Consider the following 27,962-nt stretch of genomic DNA (forward strand, 5'->3'; position numbering starts at 1 on the left):
GGTAACCAAATGGTTACCCGGACTATTTGCATTGTGTGCCCCCCCCACCCCCAACCCCCATTTTACGCTGCTGCTATTCTCTGTTTATCTTATATGCATAGTCACTTTAACTATACATTCATGTACATACTATCTAAATTGGCCCGACCAACCAGTGTTCCCACACATTGGCTAACCGGGTTATCTGCATTGTCCCTCCACCCGCCAACCCCTCTTTTACACTTCTGCTGCTCTCTGTTCATCATATATACATAGTCACTTTAACGATACCTACATGTACATACTACCTCAATAAGCCTGACTAACAGCCTGTATACAGCCTTGCTACTCTTTTTTCAAACGTTTGCTGTTTAATTTCTTTACTTACCTACACAGACACACACCTTTTTTTTCGCACCATTGGTTAGAGCCTGTAAGTAAGCATTTCACTAAGGTCTACTACACCTGTTGTATTCGGCGCACATGACAAATAAACTTTGATTTGATTTGAAGTGGGTAAAATAGCACGTAAACATTATTATGAAATGAGTAAAATAGTCTGTTAACATTATTATAGTGACCAGTGTTCCATTATTAAAGTGACCAGTGATTCCATGTCTATGTACACAGGGCAGCAGCCTCTAAGGTGCAGGGTAGAGTAACCGGGTGGTAGCCAGCTAGTGACAGTAACTAAAGTTCAGGCCAGGGTGCTGCGCGGAGGCCGACTGTAGTAATACTGTAGTGGTAGGTGGTTGTAGGACACTGTAAAAAAAATATAGCTGTTTCAACTCATTATTAATAAGTAACAGGTCCCATAGCTGGGTTTTGTTTTACATGGTGGCGCAGTAGGAAGATCGGAATGAACTGAACCAAGAGGTTGTGAGGTCAAATCCCAGGTAAGGAAAATGAATAAGAATTACTGTATACATGAACATGCAAAATGTAATCATGTCAACATTTGTCAAATATGTAAGTTGAAAACATGTTAAAAGCCCCGTTGAGAGTAGGGGGCAGTGTTTGGATGAAAAACATACCCAAATGAAACTGCCTATTTCTCAGGCCCAGAATCTAGAATATGCATATAATTGTCATATTAGGATAGAAAACACTCTAGAGTTTCCAAAACTGTCAAAATATTGTCTGTGAGTATATAACAGAACTGATATTTCAGGCAAAAACCTGAGGAAAATCCAACAAGGAAGTGACTAAGAGAAACAAATCTCCTTGTTCCATTGCATGCCTTCCCTCCATTTAAAGGGATATCAACTAGATTCCTTTCCCTATGGCTTCCACATGGTGTGAACAGTCTTTAGACATAGTTTCAGGTTTTTATTCTGAAAAATTAGCGAGAAGGATCACATCGCGTCAGTGGATGGCTGGGTGCCAGCAGAGTTTTGCATGTGCAACATCTTGGAGCAGACATTTTCTCTCTCTCTCCTATTGAAAAAGCTACGGTCCGGTTAAAATATTATTGATTATTTATTGTAAAAACAACCTGAGGATTGATTATAAAAAATGTTTGACATGTTTCTACGAACTTTACGGATACTATTTGGAATTTTCGTCTGCCCGTCATGACCTGCACGAGCCTGTGGATTTCTGAACAAAACGTGTCAACCAAATGGAGGTTTTTGGATATAAAAATAATCTTTATCGAACAAAAGGAACATTTATTGTGTAACTGGGAGTCTTGTGAGTGCAAACACCCGAAGATCATCAAAGGTAAGCGATTCATTTTATTGCTTTTCTGACTTTCGTGACCATTCTACTTTGCTGCTAGCTGTTGGTAATGTTTTGTCTGCTGAGAGAGAGGTCCTAACATAAACGCTTGGATAGCTTTTGCTGTAAAGCTTTTTTTAAATCTGACACGCCAGGTGGATTAACCTCTTTGATCTCTAGGGGCGCTATTTCATTTTTGGATAAAAACCGTTCCCGTTTTAAGCGCAATATTTTGTCACGAAAAGATGCTCGACTATGCATATTCTTGACAGTTTTTGAAAGAAAACACTCTGAAGTTTCAGAATCTGCAAAGATATTGTCTGTAAGTGCCCCAGAACTCATTCTACAGGCGAAACCAAGATGATGCGTCAACCAGGAAATGAGCAGAATCTCTGAAGCTCTGTTTTCCATTGTCTCCTTATATGGCTGTGATTGCGCAAGGAATGAGCCTACACTTTCTGTCGTTCCCCCAAGGTGTTAGCAGCATTGTGACGTATTTGTAGGCATATCATTGGAAGATTGACCATAAGAGACTACATTTTCCAAGTGTCCGCCTGGTGTCCTGCGTGGAATTCGGTGCGCAAACGCCAGCTGCTTGTACTTTTCCATTTGATTGAGGGGAGAAACCATGCTTCCACGAACGATATATCATTGAAGAGATATGTGAAAAACACCTTGAGGATTGATTCTAAACAACGTTTGCCATGTTTTCAGTCGATATTATGGAGTTAATTTGGAAAAAAGTTCGCGTTTTGAGGACTGAATTTTCGGGGTTTTTTTGGTAGCCAAATGTGATGTAGAAAACTGAGCTATTTCGAATTCACAAAGAATCTTTTTTGGAAAAACTGAGCATCTGCTATCTAACTGAGAGTCTCCTCATTGAAAACATCCGAAGTTCTTCAAAGGTAAATTATTTTATTTGAAGGCTTTTATGTTTTTGTTGAAATCTTGCGTGCTGGATGCTAACGCTAATGCTAACGCTAAATGCTACGCTAGCTAGCCACTTTTACACAAATGATTGTTTTCCTATGGTTGAGAAGCATATTTTGAAAATCTGAGATGACAGTGTTTACAAAAGGCTAAGCTTGAGAGATGGCATATTTATTTCATTTCATTTGCGATTTTCATGAATAGTTAACGTTGCGTTATGGTAATGAGCTTAGGTCTGTAAATAGAATCCCGGATCCGGGTTTGGTAGACGCAACAGGTTAACAACAAACCAAGCTGTGTTTTGCTATATTGCACTTGTGATTTCATGAAAATTAAATATTTTTAGTAATTTCATTTGAATTTGGCGTTCTGCAATTCAGCGGATGTTGACCAAAATGATCCCGCTAACGGGATGGGTGCGCCAAGAAGTTAAAAGCATGGTGTGTGTAACTGGTACTTTTTAGGTAAGATGAACAGAGAACAAGTTCTAGTTGAATCAACACACCAGACAAGTTGAGAAAACACATTTTAAGTTTACAAAGTTTTTGCCTATGTTTTCTCACATTGGTGCTAAGTTTGGGTCAACAATTATATTTTAGACTGAAAAGTTGAGTAAACAAAAGAAAAGTCTGTGGAAGCAGTTACTTAATAATAATTAGTTGAAACACTAGCATATTTTTGTTTACAGTGTAGTAGAAGTAAGTAGAGGGAGTGTATACTCACTCTCTTTGTTGTCCTTGACCTCAGGCAGAGGCTTGGAGTCCTGGAACCAGATGATCCTGGGCTGGGGGTGACCGTTATGGCTCACACACTGGCCCACCTGACACACACACACACACACACACACAGAGGAGGGGAAAGATACTCAGCAACTGGAGAACAATGGAAGAACATTAGAGGACAATGGAAGAACATTAGAGAACAATGGAAGAACATTAGAGAACAATGGAAGAACATTAGAGAACAATGGAAGAACATTAGAGAACAATGGAAGAACATTAGAGGACAATTAAAGAACAGTAGAGAACAATGGAAGAACATTAGAGGACAATGGAAGAACATTAGAGAACAATGGAAGAACATTAGAGAACAATGGAAGAACATTAGAGGACAATTAAAGAACATTAGAGAACAATGGAAGAACATTAGAGAACAATGGAAGAACATTAGAGGACAATGGAAGAACATTAGAGAACAATGGAAGATTCCAGGACAAATAGTTGAAACCAACCTGTGTGGAGGAGTCTCCTACAGATATGGCCTGGTTGGATCCAGTGACCTCTGGCATCTCTGGAGCGACTGAGGAAGGGGGAGATATATTCTCAGATCAGAGCTTTTTCCACTATTTTCACATTTTCTGATGCAGTATATTATCTGAATTCAAATAAGCATAGCTGTTTACATGAATATATGCACAGTATATACATATATAGTTCCAGAGCAGTCAGAAAGACATTTCTAGGTATACACATGTATTTGGATGAGTGGAAATAATTTGGTATCCCCTTCCTGAACCAATCACAGGACGGAAACACTCAGCCTTGACACAGACAGGAAGAGCTCGAGGTGCCAAGCTCACGTCACCCTGAGAGAGACAAGTGACATTCATTTACTGTAACTACAGTAACAGACACACACACATATGCAGTGCATGCACATAAATGCAAGTACACACACACACACACACACACACACAATGGTAAACATCCCTGTGTGTATTATTCCACTGTGACCTCGGTTGCTGTGGGCTGATACGGGTCACAGACAAGAGACACACTCCTCGTTCTCTCTCTCTCACTGCTGTATGTTCCCTCTGTTTCTATCTCTCCGTCATCTATGTATCTCTCACTCCCTCGCTCATTCACATGCAAGGTCATGGTATCGCAGCGAGACCACAGCTGCCGTCTGACTATAAAAATAAACGGCAGACATTTAATAACATTGGCGTGATCTTCCTATCTATATCTCACCTCCCTTTATCTTTCTCTCTATCTTTCTCTCTCTCTCACCTCCCTTTATCTTTCTCTCTATCTTTCTCTCTCTCTCACCTCCCTCTATATTTCTCTCTCATCTCCCTCTATATTTCTCTCTCTCTCACTTCCCTCTATATTTCTCTTTCTTTCATCTCCCTCTATATTTCTCTCTCACCTCCCTCTATATTTCTCTCTCACCTCCCTCTATATTTCTCTCTCTTACCTCCCTCTATATTTCTCTCTCACCTCCCTCTATATTTCTCTCTCTTACCTCCCTCTATATTTCTCTCTCACCTCCCTCTATATTTCTCTCTCTTACCTCCCTCTATATTTCTCTCTCACCTCCCTCTATATTTCTCTCTCTCACCTCCCTCTATATTTCTCTCTCACCTCCCTCTATCTTTCTCTCTCTCTCACCTCCCTCTATATTTCTCTCTCATCTCCCTCTATATTTCTCTCTCTCTCACTTCCCTCTATATTTCTCTTTCTTTCATCTCCCTCTATATTTCTCTCTCACCTCCCTCTATATTTCTCTCTCTTACCTCCCTCTATATTTCTCTCTCACCTCCCTCTATATTTCTCTCTCTTACCTCCCTCTATATTTCTCTCTCACCTCCCTCTATATTTCTCTCTCTCACCTCCCTCTATATTTCTCTCTCACCTCCCTCTATCTTTCTCTCTCTCACCTCCCTCTATCTTTCTCTCTCTCACCTCCCTCTATCTTTCTCTCTCTCACCTCCCTCTATATTTCTCTCTCTTACCTCCCTCTACATTTCTCTCTCTTTCATCTCCCTCTATATTTCTCTCTCTTTCATCTCCCTCTATATTTCTCTCTCACCTCCCTCAATATTTCTCTCTCTCACCTCCCTCAATATTTCTCTCGCTCACCTCCCTCTATATTTCTCTCGCTCACCTCCCTCTATATTTCTCTCTCTCTCACCTCCCTCTATATTTCTCTCTCTCTCACCTCCCTCTATATTTCTCTCTCTCACCTCCCTCTATATTTCTCTCTCTCACTTCCCTCTACATGTCTCTCTCACCTCCCTCTATATTTCTCTCTCACCTCCCTCTATATATTTCTCTCTCACCTCCCTCTATATATTTCTCTCTCTCACCTCCCTCTATATTTCTCTCTCTTTCATCTCCCTCTATATTTCTCTCTCTTTCATCTCCCTCTATATTTCTCTCTTTCACCTCCCTATATTTCTCTCACCTCCCTCTATATTTCTCTCTCACCTCCCTCTATATTTCTCGCTCACCTCCCTCTATATTTCTCTCTCACCTCCCTCTATATTTCTCTCTCACCTCCTTCTATATTTCTCTCTCACCTCCCTCTATATTTCTTTTTCACCTCCCTATATTTCTTTCATCTCCCTCTATATTTCTCTCTTTCACCTCCCTCTATATTTCTCTCTCTTTCATCTCCCTCTATATTTCTCTCTTTCACCTCCCTATATTTCTCTCACCTCCCTCTATATTTCTCTCTCACCTCCCTCTATATTTCTCTCTCACCTCCCTCTATATTTCTCTCTCACCTCCCTCTATATTTCTCTCTCACCTCTTTCTATATTTCTCTCTCACCTCCCTCTATATTTCTCTCTTACCTCCCTCTATATTTCTCTCTCACCTCCCTCTATATTTCTCTCTCTCACCTCCCTCTATATATTTCTCTCTCACCTCTCTCTATATTTCTCTCTCACCTCCCTCTATATTTCTCTCTCTTACCTCCCTCTATATTTCTCTCTCACCTCTCTCTATATTTCTCTCTCACCTCCCTCTATATTTCTCTCTCTTACCTCCCTCTATATTTCTCTCTCACCTCCCTCTATATTTCTCTCTCACCTCCCTATATATTTCTCTCTCACCTCCTTCTATATTTCTCTCTCACCTCCCTCTATATTTCTCTCTCACCTCCCTCTATATTTCTCGCTCACCTCCCTCTATATTTCTCTCTCATCTCCCTCTATATTTCTCTCTCACCTCCCTCTATATTTCTCTCTCACCTCCCTCTATATTTCTCTCTCTTACCTCCCTCTATATTTCTCTCTCACCTCCTTCTATATTTCTCTCGCTCACCTCCCTCTATATTTCTCTCTCACCTCCCTCTATATATTTCTCTCTCACCTCCTTCTATATTTCTCTCTCACCTCCCTCTATATATTTCTCTCTCACCTCCCTCTATATCTCTCTCTCACCTCCCTCTATATCTCTCTCTCACCTCCCTCTATATCTCTCTCTCACCTCTATATTTCTCTCTCACCTCCCTCTATATCTCTCTCTCACCTCCTTCTATATTTCTCTCTCACCTCCCTCTATATATTTCTCTCTCACCTCCCTCTATCTTTCTCTCTCTCACCTCCCTCTATCTTTCTCTCTCTCACCTCCCTCTATCTTTCTCTCTCACCTCCCTCTATATCTCTCTCTCACCTCCCTCTATATATTTCTCTCTCACCTCCCTCTATATCTCTCTCTCACCTCCCTCTATATCTCTCTCTCACCTCCCTCTATATCTCTCTCTCACCTCTATATTTCTCTCTCACCTCCCTCTATATCTCTCTCTCACCTCCTTCTATATTTCTCTCTCACCTCCCTCTATATATTTCTCTCTCACCTCCCTCTATATCTCTCTCTCACCTCCCTCTATATTTTTCTCTCATCTCCCTCTATATTTCTCTCTCTTTCACCTCCCTCTATATTTCACTCTCTCTCAACTCCCTCTATATTTCTCTCTCACCTCCCTCTATATTTCTCTCTCTCTCATCTCCCTCTATATTTCTCTCTCTCTCATCTCCCTCTATATTTCACTCTCTCTCAACTCCCTCTATATTTCACTCTCTCTCACCTCCCTCTATATTTCTCTCTCTTTCACCTCTCTCTATATTTCTCTCTCTTTCAACTCCCTCTATATTTCACTCTCTCTCACCTCCCTCTATATTTCTCTCTCTCACCTCCCTCTATATTTCTCTCTCTCACCTCCCTATATATTTCTCTCTCTCACCTCCCTATATATTTCTCTCTCACCTCCCTCTATATTTCTCTCTCTTTCACCTCCCTATATATTTCTCTCTCACCTCCCTATATATTTCTCTGTCTCTCACCTCCCTCTATATTTCTCTCTCTCACCTCCCTCTATATTTCTCATTCTCTCCTCCCTCTATCTTTCTCTCTCCTCTGTCTTGCTCCTCATTGTTCTTCCAGGTGTCTGTTTGCTGACTAGAACTGTCAGAAATGTAACACATTATTTAACATGGGTGTCAGTTTCCACACACACACACACACACACCTGAGGGAAATGGAGGCAGGATGTATGGTGTCAGTGAGTGTATCACTGTTTCCCGTTCTGCTCAGACCATTATACCTGCTGCTGTAGTGTAAACCTCCCTAAGGAAGCCCATTGTTTCAGAACACTCAGGCTATTTCTCAGCCCTTGTAGGGAGTCATTAAAAACTGCTCCTATTCAGTAGGGAGAGGAAGGCAGACAAAGAGGAGATACAGTACTTTAGGGAACAGTCCTGAGTGGGCTGTTAAAGTCTATAGTCAGGTATTTGACTTGTCTTTATTAATTGTATCAGTGCTCCATTAAGGTACTCTTTATAATGCAGGCTGTATCACTACCGGCCGTGATTGAGAGTCCAATAGGGCGGCGCACAATTGGCCCAGCGTCGTTGGGGTTTGGCCGGTGGTAGGCCATCATTATAAATAAGAATTTGTTCTTAACTGACTTGCCTAGTTAAATAAAGGTAAACATTTTTTAAAATAATAATGTCACCTATGACATCTACTTTACAATGTGTGAACTAATAGCCATTTACATCCTAAGTTATTAAGTGAATGTCTATAGGGCACATGCATGTTAATGAATGACTTACTGAGCCCTTTAAACAGCACTTAAATGGTTAATGAAGTGTCACTCAATTCTCTAACCAACACCATTCACCCTCTACCCCCATTGGCCCAACCCAAAATAATGATATTTATTGATATTGGGCCATCCCAAAACACTATATTCCTGGTGTATTTTAACACCAGGAATAGGATTGCTAATGTGTTGGGGTTGCAGAGTGTGACAAGGACACAACGACCTGGTCTGGGGTCAGCTCTCATCGCTATGGTGATAATTCAGGAGAATTCTGGACGGTCATTAAGATGACATCTATTAGACATGACAGATGCAATTGAACTATTAATAAATTGTGTCAAGTGTGATGTTCATAGGACTAATTGACCTCTGGGCAGTTTATTAGAGACCGTTTTCTTACAAAGATGAAATGTTAAGGTGCAAGAAAGAGTTTTACTTTCACTACCATTTATTATCTCAATCATTTTACGTCGTTCTACTCGGTATTTAGTTCATGTATAATGCTTATTATTGACTACACCCTGCAATGCAAAAATAATATTGGTCATCCAAATGAAAGGAGGACCAAGGCACTCTTCATATAATTAATTAAAATGCCTTTATTAGTATGGCATGTTCAATAGAAACAAAGTTTAAAAAAATAGAATTTGCGATCAGGAAACAGACTACAGTGTCAAATCTGCTGAATTGGAGAATCGCTTCTTGAATCAGTGCTACAGCGTTCAGGTCCTGAAAAATGCAGGTAAAAGGGCTGGATTACATGACTGAGAGAACTTGTTGTGAAGAGGAGAGCCTCGTGATACATCAGAGAGAGTGTATTTTGTTACAAAATACAGCACTGAAGCAGAGAACATTAAAATAACCATTAAAAATAATTGGGGAATCATCCAAAGTGATACACTACTTCGCCAAGTCTTTCCTGAGCCACCAGCCACCATAAGCGTTAAGAGATGTCCTACCCTAAATTACAAATTAGCCCACAGTTATCTTCCGGGTGACTCAAAAAACTTGGCTTGACCACAAACCCAAGGGCTCTTCTAAATGTAACCAGTGCAATCATTGCAGTAATATTGCACAGAAGAAGTATTTTGTTGACACAGCTTCCTAAATGGAGTATCACGTCAAGCACTTCATTAACTGTAAAACCACTCATGTCATCTATAGATTGGAATGTCCACAGTGCAAGGTGTTCTACATTGGATGGACAAAGAGACGCCTTCAAGACGGCTTAGAGGAACACAAGTACGCCAGACGGGTAGGCAATGAAGACTACACCATGGCAAGGCACAACAAGTCCCTACACCATGACAAGGCACTACAAGTCCCTACACCATGGCAAGGCACTACAAGTCCCTACACCATGGCAAGGCACTACAAGTCCCTACACCATGGCAAGGCACTACAAGTCCCTACACCATGGCAAGGCACTACAAGTCACGAGACCATGGCAAGGCACTACAAGTCCTTACACCATGGCAAGGTACTACAAGTCCTTACACCATGGCAAGGCACTACAAGTCCTTACACCATGGCAAGGTACTACAAGTCCTTACACCATGGCAAGGCACTACAAGTCCTTACACCATGGCAAGGCACTACAAGTCCTTACACCATGGCAAGGCACTACAAGTCCTTACACCATGACAAGGCACTACACGTCCCTACACCATGGCAAGACACTACAAGTCCTTACACCATGACAAGGCACTACAAGTCCTTACACCATGGCAAGGCACTACAAGTCCTTACACCATGTCAAGGCACTACAAGTCCCTACACCATGGCAAGGCACTACAAGTCCTTACACCATGGCAAGGCACTACAAGTCCTTACACCATGGCAAGGCACTACAAGTCCCTACACCATGGCAAGGCACTACAAGTCCTTACACCATGGCAAGGTACTACAAGTCCTTACACCATGGCAAGGCACTACAAGTCCTTACACCATGGCAAGGTACTACAAGTCCTTACACCATGGCAAGGCACTACAAGTCCTTACACCATGGCAAGGCAATACAAGTCCTTACACCATGGCAAGGCACTACAAGTCCTTACACCATGGCAAGGTACTACAAGTCCTTACACCATGGCAAGGCACTACAAGCCCTTACACCATGGCAAGGCACTACAAGTCCTTACACCATGGCAAGGTACTACAAGTCCCTACACCATGGCAAGGCACTAAAAGTCCCTACACCATGGCAAGGCACTACAAGTCCCTACACCATGGCAAGGCACTACAAGTCCCTACACCATGGCAAGGCACTACAAGTCCCTACACCATGGCAAGGCACTACAAGTCCCTACACCATGGCAAGGCACTACAAGTCCCTACACCATGGCAAGGCACTACAAGTCCCTACACCATGGCAAGGCACTACAAGTCCCTACACCATGGCAAGGCACTACAAGTCCCTACACCATGGCAAGGCACTACAAGTCCCTACACCATGGCAAGGCACTACAAGTCCCTACACCATGGCAAGGCACTACAAGTCCCTACACCATGGCAAGGCACTACAAGTCCCTACACCATGGCAAGGCACTACAAGTCCCTACACCATGGCAAGGCACTACAAGTCCCTACACCATGGCAAGGCACTACAAGTCCCTACACCATGGCAAGACACTACAAGTCCTTACACCATGGCAAGGCACTACAAGTCCTTACACCATGGCAAGGCACTACAAGTCCCTACACCATGGCAAGGCACTACAAGTCCTTACACCATGGCAAGGCACTACAAGTCCCTACACCATGGCAAGGCACTACAAGTCCCTACACCATGGCAAGGCACTACAAGTCCCTACACCATGGCAAGGCACTACAAGTCCCTACACCATGGCAAGGCACTACAAGTCCCTACACCATGGCAAGGTACTACAAGTCCCTACACCATGGCAAGGCATTACAAGTCCTTACACCATGGCAGGGGTGTCAAACTCAAATACCCAGTGGGCCAAAATGTAAAACCTGAACAAAGTCACAGGCCAACATTGAACAAATTAACCTTTTAATATGGACCCAAACAAGTTTTGCTTTAACATTGAATATGGAACAAGCATCACTTATTACCATACAATATATAATTTAATAGTGGAGACATGCAAAATCGAATTTCAAATGAAAAAACACATCAATGGCATTCATTTATTAAATAAATACAATTTAAATAAAAATTGTATGCCTCTTTTCTATTTGCAGCCTTCTGATTTAAATACCAAAATAAACTTTTTCCACTGGCTAATAATTTGACAAATAAAATGATAATAAATCAATCAACCATTCAAGCCCATGCCTTGTAGCAAGAAAAAGTGCATAAAGAAAACGTTAATTATTGCACACTGGTCTAATCTGATGTGCCCAAGCCAGATACCTGGCATCTCTTCTTGGATGCTAGTTCATCAATGTCTGGGCTCAAGCTCTGAGCTGAAGAAATCCTCAGTATCGAGCGAAGATGTTCATCAGTCAGACGTCTCCTGTGAGTTGTTTTGGTCATCTTCATCGAGGAGAAAAGTTGCTCGCATAGATAAGTGCTGCCGAACATGGAGAGCATCTGAGCAGCTTGGGTGCGGAGCTGAGGCATTGTGTCAGGGATGAACCGTGGAAACTGTGCGGCGCCCACAGCATCATACTTTGACATCAGCGTGTCGTTGCACTGGAGTTCAATCAGCTCCGTTTGGATGTTGGTTGGTGCATTTTCCACATCAACTGCGAAGGGATTACTAAGCAGTTCAAACTTGCATTTCTGGGCATCGAAGTCAGCAAATCGCCGGCTAAACTCAACGGCGAGAACACTGAGTTTTTCAGCAAACTGTGCGCATGGGAACACGGCGGTAGAGATCTGCGCTTTTATGGATTGGCAGCAGGGAAAATGGCAAGGGTTTCCTTGCAGCATCTGATTCTCCCACAGGCACAGTTTAGTTTTGAAGGCCCTCACTGCAGTGTACATGTCTGTGATGATGCGCCCCCGCCCCTGAAGCTGCAGGTTCAGCGCATCGAGATGGCTCGAGATGTCACAGAGAAAGGCCAGCTCACACAGGAACTTTTGCTCCCGGAGCTCTGCTGTATCCTTCCCTTTGGTTTCCAGGAATTGACATATTTCCTCACGCAGCTCGAAACATCTGTTCAGTACTTTTCCTCTGCTTAGCCATCTCACCTCTGTGTGATACGGCACGTCTGCGTATTCCGAACCACACTCCTCCAGAAAAGATTTAAACTGGCGGTTATTTAGACCTTTGGCTCTTATAAAGTTAACTACCTGTGTTACTGTGGTCATAACATGTTCCATCTTTAGGGCTTTGGCACACAGTGCTTCCTGATGTATGATGCAGTGGTAAACAGTTAGCTCACCTGCACAGTTCTCTTCCCGCATCTTCTCCCGAACCATGCCCACCAGTCCACTCTTTTTACCGCACATCGCTGGCGCACCATCTGTCGTTAATCCAACGAGTTTATCCCACGGCAGCTTTATTTCAGTTACACATTTGGAAACCTCCTCAAAGATTTCCTTTCCTGTGGTTGTGCCATGCATTGCTTTGAATCCTAATAGCTCCTCCGTAACACACAGATTTGAGTCCACTCCACGGATGAAGACTGACAGCTGAGCAGTATCAGATGCGTCGCAGCTCTCATCCACAGCGAGGGAGAACGCAACAAAATCTTTTCCCTTTTCCATCAGCTGGTCATACAGATTGGTGGCAAGATCACATGTGCGATCAGCTACTGTGTTCCTGCTCAGGCTCACGTTTGAAAATGCTTGTTTTTTCTCTGGGCATACGAGGTCACAAACCTTCATCATGCACTTTTTCATGAACTCTCCCTCATTAAAGGGCCGGGCTGATTTTGCGATCTCTGCTGCCACTATATAACTAGCCTTTACAGCAGCCTCGCTTTGTGATGTGGCTTTTTTAAACATATTCTGTTGTGAAACCAAACTTCTTTTCATCTCCTCTACTTTCTGGCTCCTTTGAGTCATGTCCAGGTCCTTGTATTTGTCATGGTGTTTCGTTTCATAGTGTCGTCTAATGTTGTACTACTTACTTACAGCCACGTTGACTCCACAAACAAGACAAACAGGTTTGTCTTTTACATATGTAAACAGATATTCTGCCTCCCACTTGTCCAGAAAGCTCCTGTTTTCTGCCTTTCTTTTCGCCATTTTTGGGAAGGGTTAGCTCGCTGACAGTTGTAGCGTCTATGTTGCTATGACTACTGTCACAGAGGAGAGAGCGTTTCTGGGTCCTGTCCTGATTGGCGCGCGAAAACAGCAGAGCATTATGGGATTCGTAGTATTAGTGGTGAATGCGCTGTATAATACCGGCGGGCCAGCTCTAGTAGTAATTTGGTATTGTCTCGCGGGCCAAATATAATTACCCCGCGGGCCAAATTTGGCCCACGGGCCAGAGTTTGACACCCATGGCAAGGCACTACAAGTCCCTACACCATGGCAAGGCACTACAAGTCCCTACACCATGGCAAGGCACTACAAGTCCCTACACCATGGCAAGGCACTACAAGTCCCTACACCATGGCAAGGCACTACAAGTCCCTACCCCATGGCAAGGTACTACAAGTCCCTACACCATGGCAAGCCTGCCTCCCTACAAGCTATGGGTATTGATCACATTCCGGCCTCTATTAGAAAAGGGGACCGTCTTAAACAGTTAAACCAAAGGGAACGTTTTTGGATTTACAAACTACAGGCCACTAAATACCCTGGTTTAAATGAAGATATGGATTTACAAACTACAGGCCACTAAGTACCCTGGTTTAAATGAAGATATGGATTTACAAACTACAGGCCACTAAGAACCCTGGTTTAAATGAAGATATGGATTTACAAACTACAGGCCACTAAATACCCTGGTTTAAATGAAGATATGGATTTACAAACTACAGGCCACTAAATACCCTGATTTAAATGAAGATATGGATTTACAAACTACAGGCCACTAAGTACCCTGGTTTAAATGAAGATATGGATTTACAAACTACAGGCCATTAAGTACCCTGGTTTAAATGAAGATATGGATTTACAAACTACAGGCCACTAAATACCCTGGTTTAAATGAAGATATGGATTTACAATCTACAGGCCACTAAATACCCTGGTTTAAATGAAGATATGGATTTACAATCTACAGGCCACTAAATACCCTGGTTTAAATGAAGATATGGATTTACTTCTATCTTGGAGTTGTATTTTTATGATAACATAGCTACAGTATTTCACCTTTTAATGTGTATAGTATTGCTTACTAGGTGAGTCCAATCAATTGTGTAACCACTCCCTCTTCCAATTAGGGCTGATTGAAAAGCTGTTCAAAAGAGGACATTGTGTTCCTCTTTATTTGTTCTCCCTGACGAAGGCCATGCAGCCGAAACGCGTCGGTTTTTAAAAACTTTGTTTCTATTGAACAAGCCATAATAATAAAGGCATTTTAATTAATTATATGAAGAGTGGGCCTCCTTTCTTTTTGATGACCAATTTACCCCTTTTACCAAAGAGCCCCTTCTATCTACCAAAATGTACTATTGTGTACCTTAGTAGCGCTTCCCACAATAATATTGTTCATTAACTAAGTTTGTACGTTAATCGTTAATTTAGACGCTCACACTCACACACAACACACACAACACACACACTCTCCTCCAGCACACACAACACACACACTCTCCTCCAGCACACACAACACACACACTCTCCTCCAGCACACACAACACACACACTCTCCTCCAGCACACACAACACACACACTCTCCTCCAGCACACACAACACACACACTCTCCTCCAGCACACACAACACACACACTCTCCTCCAGCACACACAACACACACACTCTCCTCCAGCACACACAACACACATACTCTCATCCGGCACACACAACACACATACTCTCATCCAGCACACACAACACACACACTCTCATCCAGCACACACAACACACACACTCTCATCCCGACAATCAAAATTCAGCCGGCATCCCATACAGCGAAGACCGCATCGGTCACTAAAGGTCACAGTAGGGTCACTCTAAAGGTCACAGTAGGGTCACTCTAAAGGTCAGTGGTCAGTAACTCACAGAAGACTTTGAGCTGTGTGATGGCCTCTCCAACCCCGGCAGGGCCAGCAGTGACCTGGCAGTAGAAGGGCAGCTGGTCCTCCACCGCCACGGGGGAGATGTTCAGAGAGAAGTCCTTTCCCATGGTCACTCTGTCGGACAGACGTGTCCCCTCATCACTCTTCCCCTCGCCGCCCGACACGGAGCGGAACGCAACACGCTTCCTGGTGCCACCCTCCTCCTGGTGAGGGGAAGAGGAGAGCGGGGGAGAGGGAGGAGGAAGGAGAGGGAAAGAGAGGTAAGTCTACACCTGTTGTATTTGGCAGCATGTGACAAATACGATTTGATTTGGGTATTTAGTATTCTACAGTATACTACTGAATTCTATAGTAAGCACTGTAGTATTATATAGTAAACTGTAGTATTTTTTAAATGTGGGAAGCCAGGAGTAAAGTAGTAGGAGACTTACAATGAACCACTCTACGATGTTCTTCGGGGAGGGAGGGATTTTGAAGGTGCAGGGCAGAATGGCTGACTCTCCCTTGATCACCTCCACCTTGGGAGTCACTGTCACTGTCACTGTCACGACGGCCCAGCACACTGCAGAGAGAGAGAGAGAGAGAGAGAGAGGGAGAGAGAGGGAGAAGGAGAAAGAGGGAGGGAGAGGGGGAAAGAGAGGGAGGGAGGTGATGATTAGTTATTGAGGCACTTTCACATTATTATGTTGAGTTTAAATGCACACGTTTTTATGTCAAACACCTATTATTATATAAAAATGAGTCTAAAACAAAATAGGAAAGTTCAAACAGCAGAAGATCAGAGAATGTTTGCTGATGGGAAAGACGAGGGGGCCACCAAAGGGTGTAACGTTAAACACACATGCCACACACTGTTCAACACTCCATACCAAAGATGTGTGTGTGGCATGATACGTAACACACACACACACACACACACACACACACACACACACACACACACACACACACACACACACACACACACACACACACACACACACAGAGACACACAGAGACCAGTCAGGGAAAGAAGGAGAGAGCGATTGATGAGGGAAAGATTGGAGGGAGGTAAATAGATGGTGTGGATTCCAGCTGTGGAGTTGAGTCCAGATTGTCTGTCCTTTAACTGAACCTACCAGCTCCTGTAACTAAATGAAGCCTACAGATGTGTGTGTATGGGTGTGTGTGTGTCTGTGTTTGCATAAAGCCCTGAGCTTCTGATTGTTTCTAAAGAAAGGTAAAAAAGCTAAGACAGCTGAGTGGCGTCCAGGCAGGTCTTTATCAGTGCTGTGATGCCCCAGACAGATAACACACACAGAGAAACAAACAGACAGACAACAGCAAGAGGCAGCAGTCTGTGACGAACCCCAAACACACCTTATACTCACTGAGAGACACAAAATCACACACTGAGAAAAACACTGTCTTTCTAAACATGGTACAGGGACAACACGTCATTCTGGGATTGTGCCATTATAGTATTCTAGTATTGAAGAGGTACATCTTCAAGGACCACACAAGGCCTTGTTGGGTGCATCTCCATGTATGAAAACCACTGTACTGTCGCGTATGAAATGAAGATGGGCCATTTTCATAGTAATGAACAAACAGCCTGACAGACAGTTATTTAGGACAGAGTAGAACACAATGGGTAGAATATAGAAGGACACTCTAAGTCAGAAAGAACAGAGTGGCCTTTCTGGCAGGCAGCTCAGTGGAGTCTACATTCAACTGGAACATTAGGATGCACACAGTGTCTTAGATATCAATGAGAGGAGGGGAGAGAGAGAAGGGACAGAGAATGGTTCCTGGGGGGATAGTGACAGTGGGGAGGTCTCTCCCTGCTACCATTCTCCACTCTGCTCCCCAGCAGGCAGTAACAGTGGGGAGGTCTCTCCCTGCTACCATTCTCCACTCTGCTCCCCAGCAGGCAGTAACAGTGGGGAGGTCTCTCCCTGCTACCATTCTCCACTCTGCTCCACAGCAGGCAGTAACAGTGGGGAGGTCTCTCCCTGCTACCATTCTCCACTCTGCTCCCCAGCAGGCAGTAACAGTGGGGAAGTCTCTCCCTGCTACCATTCTCCACTCTGCTCCACAGCAGGCAGTAACAGTGGGGAGGTCTCACACCTCTCACTGTTACCATTCTCCACTCTGCTCCACAGCAGGCAGTAACAGTGGGGAGGTCTCACACCTCTCACTGCTACCATTCTCCACTCTGCTCCCCAGCAGGCAGTAACAGTGGGGAGGTCTCTCCCTGCTACCATTCTCCACTCTGCTCCACAGCAGGCAGTAACAGTGGGGAGATCTCTCCCTGCTACCATTCTCCACTCTGCTCCACAGCAGACAGTAACAGTAGGGAGGTCTCTCCCTGCTACCATTCTCCACTCTGCTCCACAGCAGGCAGTAACAGTGGGGAGGTCGCAGTTGACCCTACGCTGTAGTGTTCCACACACACAGACAGCCTGTAGCATAATCAGCCAGGGGAGATCTTTACTGAATACACTTACACACATGACTGCAAAATATCATCAAATCAAATTGTATTTGTCACAAGCGCCGAATACAACAGGTGTAGACATTTCAGTAAAATGCTTACTTACAAGCCCTGAACCAACCATGCATTTTTAAGCAAAATAAGTGTTAAAGTATTTACTAAATAAACCGGTACAGAGTCAACGTGCGGGGGTACAGGTTAGTCGAGGTAATATGTACATGTACACACTTAGACGAGGTACGATCACAAATATCCTACCAACGGGTCATCAGAAAGCGTTATATCCTATGTTTCACGGAATCGTGATTGAATGACGCTGCACCGGCAAGATAGAACAGCACAGTAAGACGAGGGGAGGCGGTCTGTGCATATTTGTAAACAACAGCTGGTGCGCGAAATCTAAGGAAGTCTCTATATTTTGCTAACCTGAGAGTATAGAGTATATTCTGATAAATTGCAGGCCACACTACTTGCCTAAAGAGTTTTCAGCTATACTTTTCATGGCTGTTTATTTACCACCACAGACAGATGCTGGCACTAAGACCGCACTCAGTCAGCTGTGTAAGGAAATAAGCAAACAGGAAACCACTCACCCAGAGGTGGCGCTCCTAGTGGCCAGAGACTTTAATGCAGGGAAACTTAAATCAGTTCTACCACATTTCTATCAACATGTTAAATGAGCAACCAGAGGGAAAAAATTCTAGATCACCTATAATCCACACCACACAGAGATGTGTACAAAGCTCTCCCTTGCCCTCCATTTGGTAAATCTGACCACAACTCTATCCTCCTGATTCCTGCTTACAAGCAAAAATTTAAGCAGGAAGCACCAGTGACTCGGTCTATAAAAAAGTGATCAGACGAAGCAGATGCTGAACTACAGGACTGTTTTGCTTCACAGACTGGAACATGTTCCGGGATTCTCCGATGGCATTGAGGAGTACACCACATCAGTCACTGGCTTTATCAATAAGTGCATCGAGGACGTCGTCCCCACAGTGACTGTATGTACATACCCCAACCAGAAGCCATGGATTACAGGCAACATTCGCACTGAGCTAAAGGGTAGAGCTGCCGCTTTAAAGGTGCGGGACTCTAACCCGGAAGCTTACAAGAAATCCTGCTATGTATGCCCTGCGACAAACCATCAAACAGGAAAAGCGTCAATACAGGGCTAAGATTGAATCATACTACACTGGCTCCGACGCTCATCGGATGTGGCAGGGCTTGCAAACTATTACAGACTACAAAGCGAAGCACAGCCGCGAGCTGCCCAGCCTACCAGACAAGCTAAATCACTTCTATGCTCGCTTCGAGGCAAGCAACACTGAGGCATGCATGAGAGCATCAGCTGTTCCGGACGACTGTGTGATCACGCTCTCCGTAGCCGACGTGAGTAAGACCTTTAAACAGGTCAACATGCACAAGGCTGCGGGGCCAGACGGATTACCAGGACGTGTACTCCGGGCATGTGCTGACCAACTGGCAGGTGTCTTCACTGACATTTTCAACATATCCCTGATTGAGTCTGTAATACCAACATGTCATACCAGGCGGTGATACAACCAGTCAGGTTGCTCTGAGGACCAATGCCAAATCTTTTCAGTCTCCTGAGTGGGAATGTGCTTCTCCACTGAGAGAGTGGAGGAAAACGTCTTCACATACAGAGAGTGGAGGATTACGTGTTCACATACAGAGAGTGGAGGAAAACGTCTTCACATACAGAGAGTGGAGGAAAACGTCTTCACATACAGAGAGTGTAGGAAAACGTCTTCACATACAGAGAGTGGAGGAAAACGTCTTCACATACAGAGAGTGGAGGAAAACGTCTTCACATACAGAGAGTGGAAAACGTCTTCACATACAGAGAGTGGAGGAAAACGTCTTCACATACAGAGAGTGGAGGAACGCGTGTTCACACACAGAGAGTGGAGGAACGCGTGTTCACATACAGAGAGTGGAGGAACGCGTGTTCACATACAGAGAGTGGAGGAACGCGTGTTCACATACAGAGAGTGGAGGAACGCGTGTTCACATACAGAGAGTGGAGGAACGCGTGTTCACATACAGAGAGTGGAGGAAAACGTGTTCACATACAGAGAGTGGAGGATTACGTCTTCACATACAGAGAGTGGAAAACGTCTTCACATACAGAGAGTGGAGGAAAACGTCTTCACATACAGAGAGTGGAGGAAAACGTCTTCACATACAGAGAGTGGAGGAAAACGTCTTCACATACAGAGAGTGGAGGAAAACGTCTTCACATACAGAGAGTGGAGGAAAACGTCTTCACATACAGAGAGTGGAGGATTACGTCTTCACATACAGAGAGTGTAGGAAAACGTCTTCACATACAGAGAGTGGAGGATTACGTCTTCACATACAGAGAGTGGAGGATTACGTCTTCACATACAGAGAGTGGAGGATTACGTCTTCACATACAGAGAGTGGAGGAAAATGTCTTCACATACAGAGAGTGGAGGAAAACGTCTTCACATACAGAGAGTGGAGGAAAACGTCTTCACATACAGAGAGTGGAGGAACGCGTGTTCACATACAGAGAGTGGAGGAACGCGTGTTGACATACAGAGAGTGGAGGAAAACGTCTTCACATACAGAGAGTGGAGGAACGCGTGTTCACATACAGAGAGTGGAGGAACGCGTGTTCACATACAGAGAGTGGAGGAACGCGTGTTCACATACAGAGAGTGGAGGAACGCGTGTTCACATACAGAGAGTGGAGGAACGCGTGTTCACATACAGAGAGTGGAGGAACGCGTGTTCACATACAGAGAGTGGAGGAACGCGTGTTCACATACAGAGAGTGGAGGAAAACGTCTTCACATACAGAGAGTGGAGGAACGCGTCTTCACATACAGAGAGTGGAGGAACGCGTCTTCACATACAGAGAGTGGAGGAAAACGTCTTCACATACAGAGAGTGGAGGAACGCGTGTTCACATACAGAGAGTGGAGGAACGCGTCTTCACATACAGAGAGTGGAGGAAAACGTCTTCACATACAGAGAGTGGAGGATTACGTCTTCACATACAGAGAGTGGAGGAACGCGTGTTCACATACAGAGAGTGGAGGAAAACGTCTTCACATACAGAGAGTGGAGGAACGCGTCTTCACATACAGAGAGTGGAGGAAAACGTCTTCACATACAGAGAGTGGAGGATTACGTCTTCACATACAGAGAGTGGAGGAAAACGTCTTCACATACAGAGAGTGGAGGAACGCGTGTTCACATACAGAGAGTGGAGGAAAACGTCTTCACATACAGAGAGTGGAGGATTACGTCTTCACATACAGAGAGTGGAGGAAAACGTCTTCACATACAGAGAGTGGAGGAAAACGTGTTCACATACAGAGAGTGGAGGAAAACGTCTTCACATACAGAGAGTGGAGGAAAACGTCTTCACATACAGAGAGTGGAGGAACGCGTGTTCACATACAGAGAGTGGAGGAAAACGTCTTCACATACAGAGAGTGGAGGAACGCGTGTTCACATACAGAGAGTGGAGGAAAACGTCTTCACATACAGAGAGTGGAGGAAAACGTCTTCACATACAGAGAGTGGAGGAACGCGTGTTCACATACAGAGAGTGGAGGAAAACGTCTTCACATACAGAGAGTGGAGGATTACGTCTTCACATACAGAGAGTGGAGGAACGCGTGTTCACATACAGAGAGTGGAGGAAAACGTCTTCACATACAGAGAGTGGAGGAAAACGTCTTCACATACAGAGAGTGGAGGAACGCGTGTTCACATACAGAGAGTGGAGGAACGCGTGTTCACATACAGAGAGTGGAGGAACGCGTGTTCACATACAGAGAGTGGAGGAACGCGTGTTCACATACAGAGAGTGGAGGAACGCGTGTTCACATACAGAGAGTGGAGGAACGCGTGTTCACATACAGAGAGTGGAGGAACGCGTGTTCACATACAGAGAGTGGAGGAACGCGTGTTCACATACAGAGTGGAGGAAAATGTCTTCACATACAGAGAGTGGATATACAGTATGAAAAATTATCTGTGTGTGTGTGTGTGTGTGTGTGTGTGTGTGTGTGTGTGTGTGTGTGTGTGTGTGTGTGTGTGTGTGTGTGTGTGTGTGTGTGTGTGTGTGTGTGTGTGTAAAAAGAGAGAATACACTAGAGAGATAAATACTGCAGGCACACTGCTGATGTTGTGTAGTGTGCAGTGAACTTGGACAGGACCAGATTTGGGCATACTATTTTCAATTCATATAAGTATTAGCCTGTGGGAAAAGCTAGTTGGGTGTGTGGGTGGAGTTTTGGGAATATGGCTCCTGTTTGGTAGTGGTAATAAGGAGAGAGTTGGGGATGAAAGGATGATGTTGGTGTTTTAGAGAGACAGAGAGAGGAGTTAAAATTAAAGGAAAAATCACCCAGAACCTGAAATAACCCCTGGAATGGATAAAATATCACTCAGAGATGCACAAATACGACATAACATAAAGAAAAAAAACATTGTGAGAAAGAGAGAGAGAGAGAGGGAGAGAGAGAGAGAGTTACGTTGCAGTGTGTGTGTGAGAGATTCCTCCAGGGTCAGACACCAAGACCCAATGTGACCCACACACTGCAGATAGAGGTCAGTGGTCAATCCATTTTAGAAATTCTCAGAAGAGATCTCTTTCTCTCTCTCTCTCCCCTACCTTCCCCTCTCTCACTCCCCTACCTCCCTCTCTCCTTCCCTCTCTCTCGCTGCCCTCTTTCTCTCTCTCGCTCCCCTACCTCCCTCTCTCTCACTCCCCTACCTCCCACTCTCACTCCCCTACCTCCCTCTCTCTCACTCCCCTACCTCCCTCTCTCTCACTCCCCTACCTCCCTCTCTCTCACTCCCCTACCTCCCCCTCTCTCACTCCCCTACCTCCCTCTCTCACTCCCCTACCTCCCTCTCTCTCACTCCCCTACCTCCCTCTCTCTCACTCTCCTACCTCCCTCTCTCTCACTCCCCTACCTCCCTCTCTCTCACTCCCCTACCTCCCCCTCTCTCACTCCCCTACCTCCCTCTCTCACTCCCCTACCTCCCTCTCTCTCACTCCCCTACCTCCCTCTCTCTCACTCTCCTACCTCCCTCTCTCTCACTCCCCTACCTCCCTCTCTCACTCCCCTACCTCCCTCTCTCTCACTCCCCTACCTCCCTCTCTCTCGCTCCCCTACCTCCCTCTCTCTCGCTCCCCTACCTCCCTCTCTCTCGCTCCCCTACCTCCCTCTCTCTCGCTCCCCTACCTCCCTCTCTCTCTCTCTCTCCCACTCTCTCTGCATGTCTAACTGGGAAGCGTGACCCTGTCTGAAGTGGTATGTTGTTGGCTGAAAAGTGTAGAAGTAGATAAAAACTTATTTGGCAACCCTGGTCTCATGCTATGACAAGGGTTGGAAGGGAGAAGTAGACTAAAATAACGCTATACGTATGAGGTAACACCAACAACGCTGCTGACGAAGTGAGAGAGAAGGAATGAGCACATGAATTAGATATGTCAGGAACCCTTACGCTATGCTCTTCAGTAGCTATTAGTGTCTAGAAGAATGGGATTGATTGTCATGGGAAGAATACACAGGTAGTGTCAATGTGGGCTTGGGACTGTCACACCTAGCCAGCATGCCTCTCTCCTGTCTCTCTTCTCTCTTTACTCTCTGTCTTTATGTCCTTCTCCAACCCCACCCCCAAGTCCCTCCATCCCTATCACCTCTCCTTCCCACTGGACAAAAACTGGTTGAACACTGTTTCCACTTCATTTTAGCAACAACAAAAATATATATATATATTTGATGACTTTGAATCAATGTGGAAAACTGATTGGATTTGCAAAAAGTCATTGATAAAAGGGATATTTTTATTTATTTCAATTTTTTCACCTAAATCCAATGACAGGGTGACATATGTTGTTGATTTCACGTTGAATTCATGTTAGTTGATAACTCAACCAAATGTAAATCAAAACTAGATTGTTGAACTGACGTCTGTACCCAGTGGTTCTCTCTCCCTGCCAGGTCAAATACAGTCCGGTCTGATCAATGTAACTTAACCCTTGTGTTTTACCCATGAGGCAGCTGGGCAGACAGAGAGGCAATTATGGAGTAATTAGTGACTCCTTGAACCAATCTGATCCCACAGCAGGAGCTCAAAAGAGTGTGTGTGGTGTGTGTGTGTGTGTGTGTGTGTTTTGGAGGGCGAGGGGCGTGCGTGGTTGTTTTTTAGTGTGTGTGCGAGGGGAGTGGGGTCTGTCTGTGTGAGTGGGTGGGTGGGGTGTGTGTGTGGGAGGGGAAGTGGGGGGGTTAACTGCATGGGGGTCCCATTAACTGACGTGGGGTAGATAATCCGATTTACAGAAAACAAAGTGAAAGTGTGTGTGTGGTGTGGTGGACAGATGGGAACTAGACGCTCTGACTGTGGCCCACAGACACACTGACTGACATGGAGAACACACACACACACACACACACACACACACACACACACACACACACACACACACACACACACACACACACACACACACACACACACACACACACACACACACTAAGCATGCAGTATTGATGAGCAACATAAGCTACACGAGTGGTGCTAGAACAACTGTGTTATTCAGTTAACAGTACATCTGACTAACATAGCACTGGCTTACGCACACACATGCACACAAACACACCAACACACACGCACAAACGCACACACGCCGCACACACACAGCAGGAGCGGGAGCCCCTCATTATGAAGGAACCAGCAGGATCCCCTCCTCAACCCTTTCTCTTCTTCTCTTGTTTCTCTCTCTCTCTCGTTCCCTTGTTGTCTCCATACCTACTGTCGTATTCTGGACATCAAACTGAGTTTTTCATTCCCCCTGCCTGCCTACTGCTCGGACTTTCCTGCTTTCATCCCTCTCTCTCAAACAGCATCTGAACACCCACAGGGCATCCTGTCTCTACTATCTCTCCCTATGTGTGAACGTGTGTATGAGTGTGTTTCTCAGTCACTATTCATAAGGCCTTTCTCTCTCATTGGCTCCAAAATGGACCTACTCACTGATAACTGTTAATGTGGCATTACTGTCTGTCCCACTTTTTGGCAATTTTGTTGTGTTACATCCTGAATTACACATTCATTCAATTGAGATTGTGTGTCACTGATCTACACACAATAACTCATAATGGCAAAAAATAATTTCAGAAATTAATTTTAAAAAATTGGAGCTGGAATGTCTTGAGTCAATAAGTATTCAGCCCCTTTGTTATGGCAAACCTAAATAAGTTCAGGAGTAAACATGTGCTTAACAAATCGCATAATAAGTTGCATGTACTCATTCCTCGTTCAATGATAGTGGATAATATGATTTTTGAATGGCTACCCTATCTCTGTACCCCACATATACAATTATCTGTAAGGTCCTTTCATTGAGTAATGCATTTCAAACACAGATTCAACCACAAAGACCAGGGAGGTTTTCAATGCCTCGCAAAGAAGGGCATTTTTGAATTCAGGCTGTAACAACCAAATGTGAAATGAGTCGATGGGCATTGTAGCATATACGATACAGCAGGATGATTAATGATGTGTGTGATACAGATTTAGGTATGTAATATATACATTAAGGTGTTGGTGGGAGAGAACAGCTGAATCCTAATGGTTCAGTCAAACTGGCATCCCATACTGATGTGTCATATAGAACGTATAACATACAGGGTGTTTCTCAATATGCATATTACCGTGCTCCACGCTCTCATGCTCCGATAGCATTCTCTGAGGACGGTCTCTTGAGTACGGTCTTGTGAGGACGAGAGTGTGGAGAACACATATAACATTGCATTTGAGAAGTACTCACAGTCCCCCTACTGTATTACCTCACGCTGCACCTCCCCAATTCACTGAACCTTCTTCCAGCCAGAACAATGGCAACAATAGAGACTAAACAAGATATACACAAAGCAAACATTTTAGTTCATAACTATAAGCTAGCTATATGTGAATAGTAATAATGTAGCTAACTAGATAGTTTAACAGGCAAAAACTAATGTTTTGCAAAGTGGATGTCAATTCTTCTTCTGTAGCCAGCTAACAATTATTTGTGGCTAACTGGCTAGCTAACAGTAGTAGCTAGCCAGTTAGCCCTATTGACTCATAATAGTCTTGTGATCATTGATACGTAGGCAGGGAAACATGCCAAAATTAACAGCATTTATTTATTAACATATCAGGAAAAAATATTGTAGTCAGGCAACATACGAGATGTCAAAAGGGAGCATTTCATTCCGAGTGTATTTTTTCTCGATTCAGCTGAAATAATGGCCACCATCGATTGCATCAATTTTTAATGGTTGCGTCATATTTCATTACATACTTTCCATTGAAGCTTGCATCGATGCATGCTTCAACATTTGTACAAACGGAATACACATTAGAGAAGTGCCCTCCGTGCTCCGTTTCGCATACTTTGATTTGAACTCATACTCCGACCCTCCCTTGCTCCAATTTGCGTTTGCGTGCTCGGAGCACAGTACTTCTGACTGACTGTGTATGAAAACCCCTGATAAAGTGGACACAGCTAGACAACCAAAGAGCAATGTGAAATGGAGAAGAGAGGAAGGTCAATGTGTGTGTGTGTGTTTGTTTGTGGTGTATGTGTGTATGTGTGTGTGTGTGTGTGTGTGTGTGTGTGTGTGTGTGTGTGCGTGTGCATGTCAGTCAATCCTTGACACTAACAGGATTAGTTGTGTTGTGCTTTGCCGTTGGTTTGGCAAAACAAACACTGTCTCACAACCTCAATGATACACACACACACACACACACACATCATTGAGACACACATACACACACACAAATCACATTGAAATGTCAGCACCTCAACCTCAGGTAGTATATATTCTAGTGCAGGAGAAATGATTTCACAAGGCAGCAGGACCATTACTGCAATGATCGCCACGCTCTGTTGTTGTGATGGAAACTATCGCCATGGTGATGGTGTTACTGACCCATGGGGGTCATCATTATGGGATGTCTATGACAGAGGTGTGGCAGTGTTCCCCGTGACATTTACACTGACACAGTAAACAGTCAAACCTCCATAGAGACCAGATGTGACCACTGTGATGGGAATTCACTCTGAAAATAACTCAACTATTTATCTATCATTATTCTACTATTTGCAGAAAATGTACCACAAAAATGCCTGTGGAACAATACTAGTAGCACTAGTGTCAACTGTAGTATCCTGTCCTGCATATCAACCAGCCGGCTCTATTCACACTCATATTTGGAATAGCTGAGTGCATAAGAAGCCTGGTGGGCTATGTGGGCTCCCAGTGTGTGTGTGTGTGTGTGTGTGTGTGTGTGTGTGTGTGTGTGTGTGTGTGTGTGTGTGTGTGTGTGTGTGTGTGTGTGTGTGTGTGTGTGTGTGTGTGTGTGTGTGTGTGTGGTGGAGTGGGTCAGGCTGCCAGTGTGTGTGTGTGTGTGGTGGAGTGGGTCAGGCTGCCAGTGTCAGGGTGGGTCTTTGTAAGATCTGGCGTCCGTCAACACTACCGTGATGAGACAAGAACAGGTGCAGCTCAGGAACAACAGCTGCTGGCACACACACACAAACACACATGCAGACACACACAAACACACACGCAGACACACACAAACACGCTAGCTTACAAAGGGAGCCACAGACAGACAGACAGACAGACAGAGAGAGAGAGAGAATAGAGGAAAGAGATGGATGTGGAAAAAGAAGTGAAACTACATGGTTACAAGCTCAATATAACAGAGACAGGAAACTAGCCATGGATACAGGCAGAGACGAACGAAGAACAACACGGAAAAGTGGAAATATGTTCGTTGGGCCGACTACTTTCTCATTCAAAGATCCTGAATATTGAGCAGATATCACCCTTAGGGAATGCATTGCTGTGATGTC

General features: G+C 44.4%; 1 protein-coding gene across 3 annotated transcripts in view; it reads right to left on the reverse strand.

Moving 5' to 3' along the window:
* Window positions 1-27,962, reverse strand: part of bcam (basal cell adhesion molecule (Lutheran blood group)) — a 93,661-nt gene that overhangs the window by 18,497 nt on the left and 47,202 nt on the right. For all 3 annotated transcript variants that reach the window (XM_036942444.2, XM_036942438.2, XM_090192751.1), the window contains exons 2-5: window positions 15,999-16,129; window positions 15,551-15,770; window positions 3,860-3,927; window positions 3,352-3,448 (exon numbers count right to left, since the gene is read on the reverse strand). In XM_036942444.2, the coding sequence (XP_036798339.2) occupies window positions 3,352-3,448; window positions 3,860-3,927; window positions 15,551-15,770; window positions 15,999-16,129 (516 nt within the window). The remainder of the gene's footprint in view (window positions 1-3,351; window positions 3,449-3,859; window positions 3,928-15,550; window positions 15,771-15,998; window positions 16,130-27,962) is intronic.

Source organism: Oncorhynchus mykiss, chromosome 2 (genome assembly GCF_057628025.1).
Source record: "Oncorhynchus mykiss isolate SJ-2025 chromosome 2, ASM5762802v1, whole genome shotgun sequence".
NCBI classification, from domain to species: domain Eukaryota; kingdom Metazoa; phylum Chordata; class Actinopteri; order Salmoniformes; family Salmonidae; genus Oncorhynchus; species Oncorhynchus mykiss.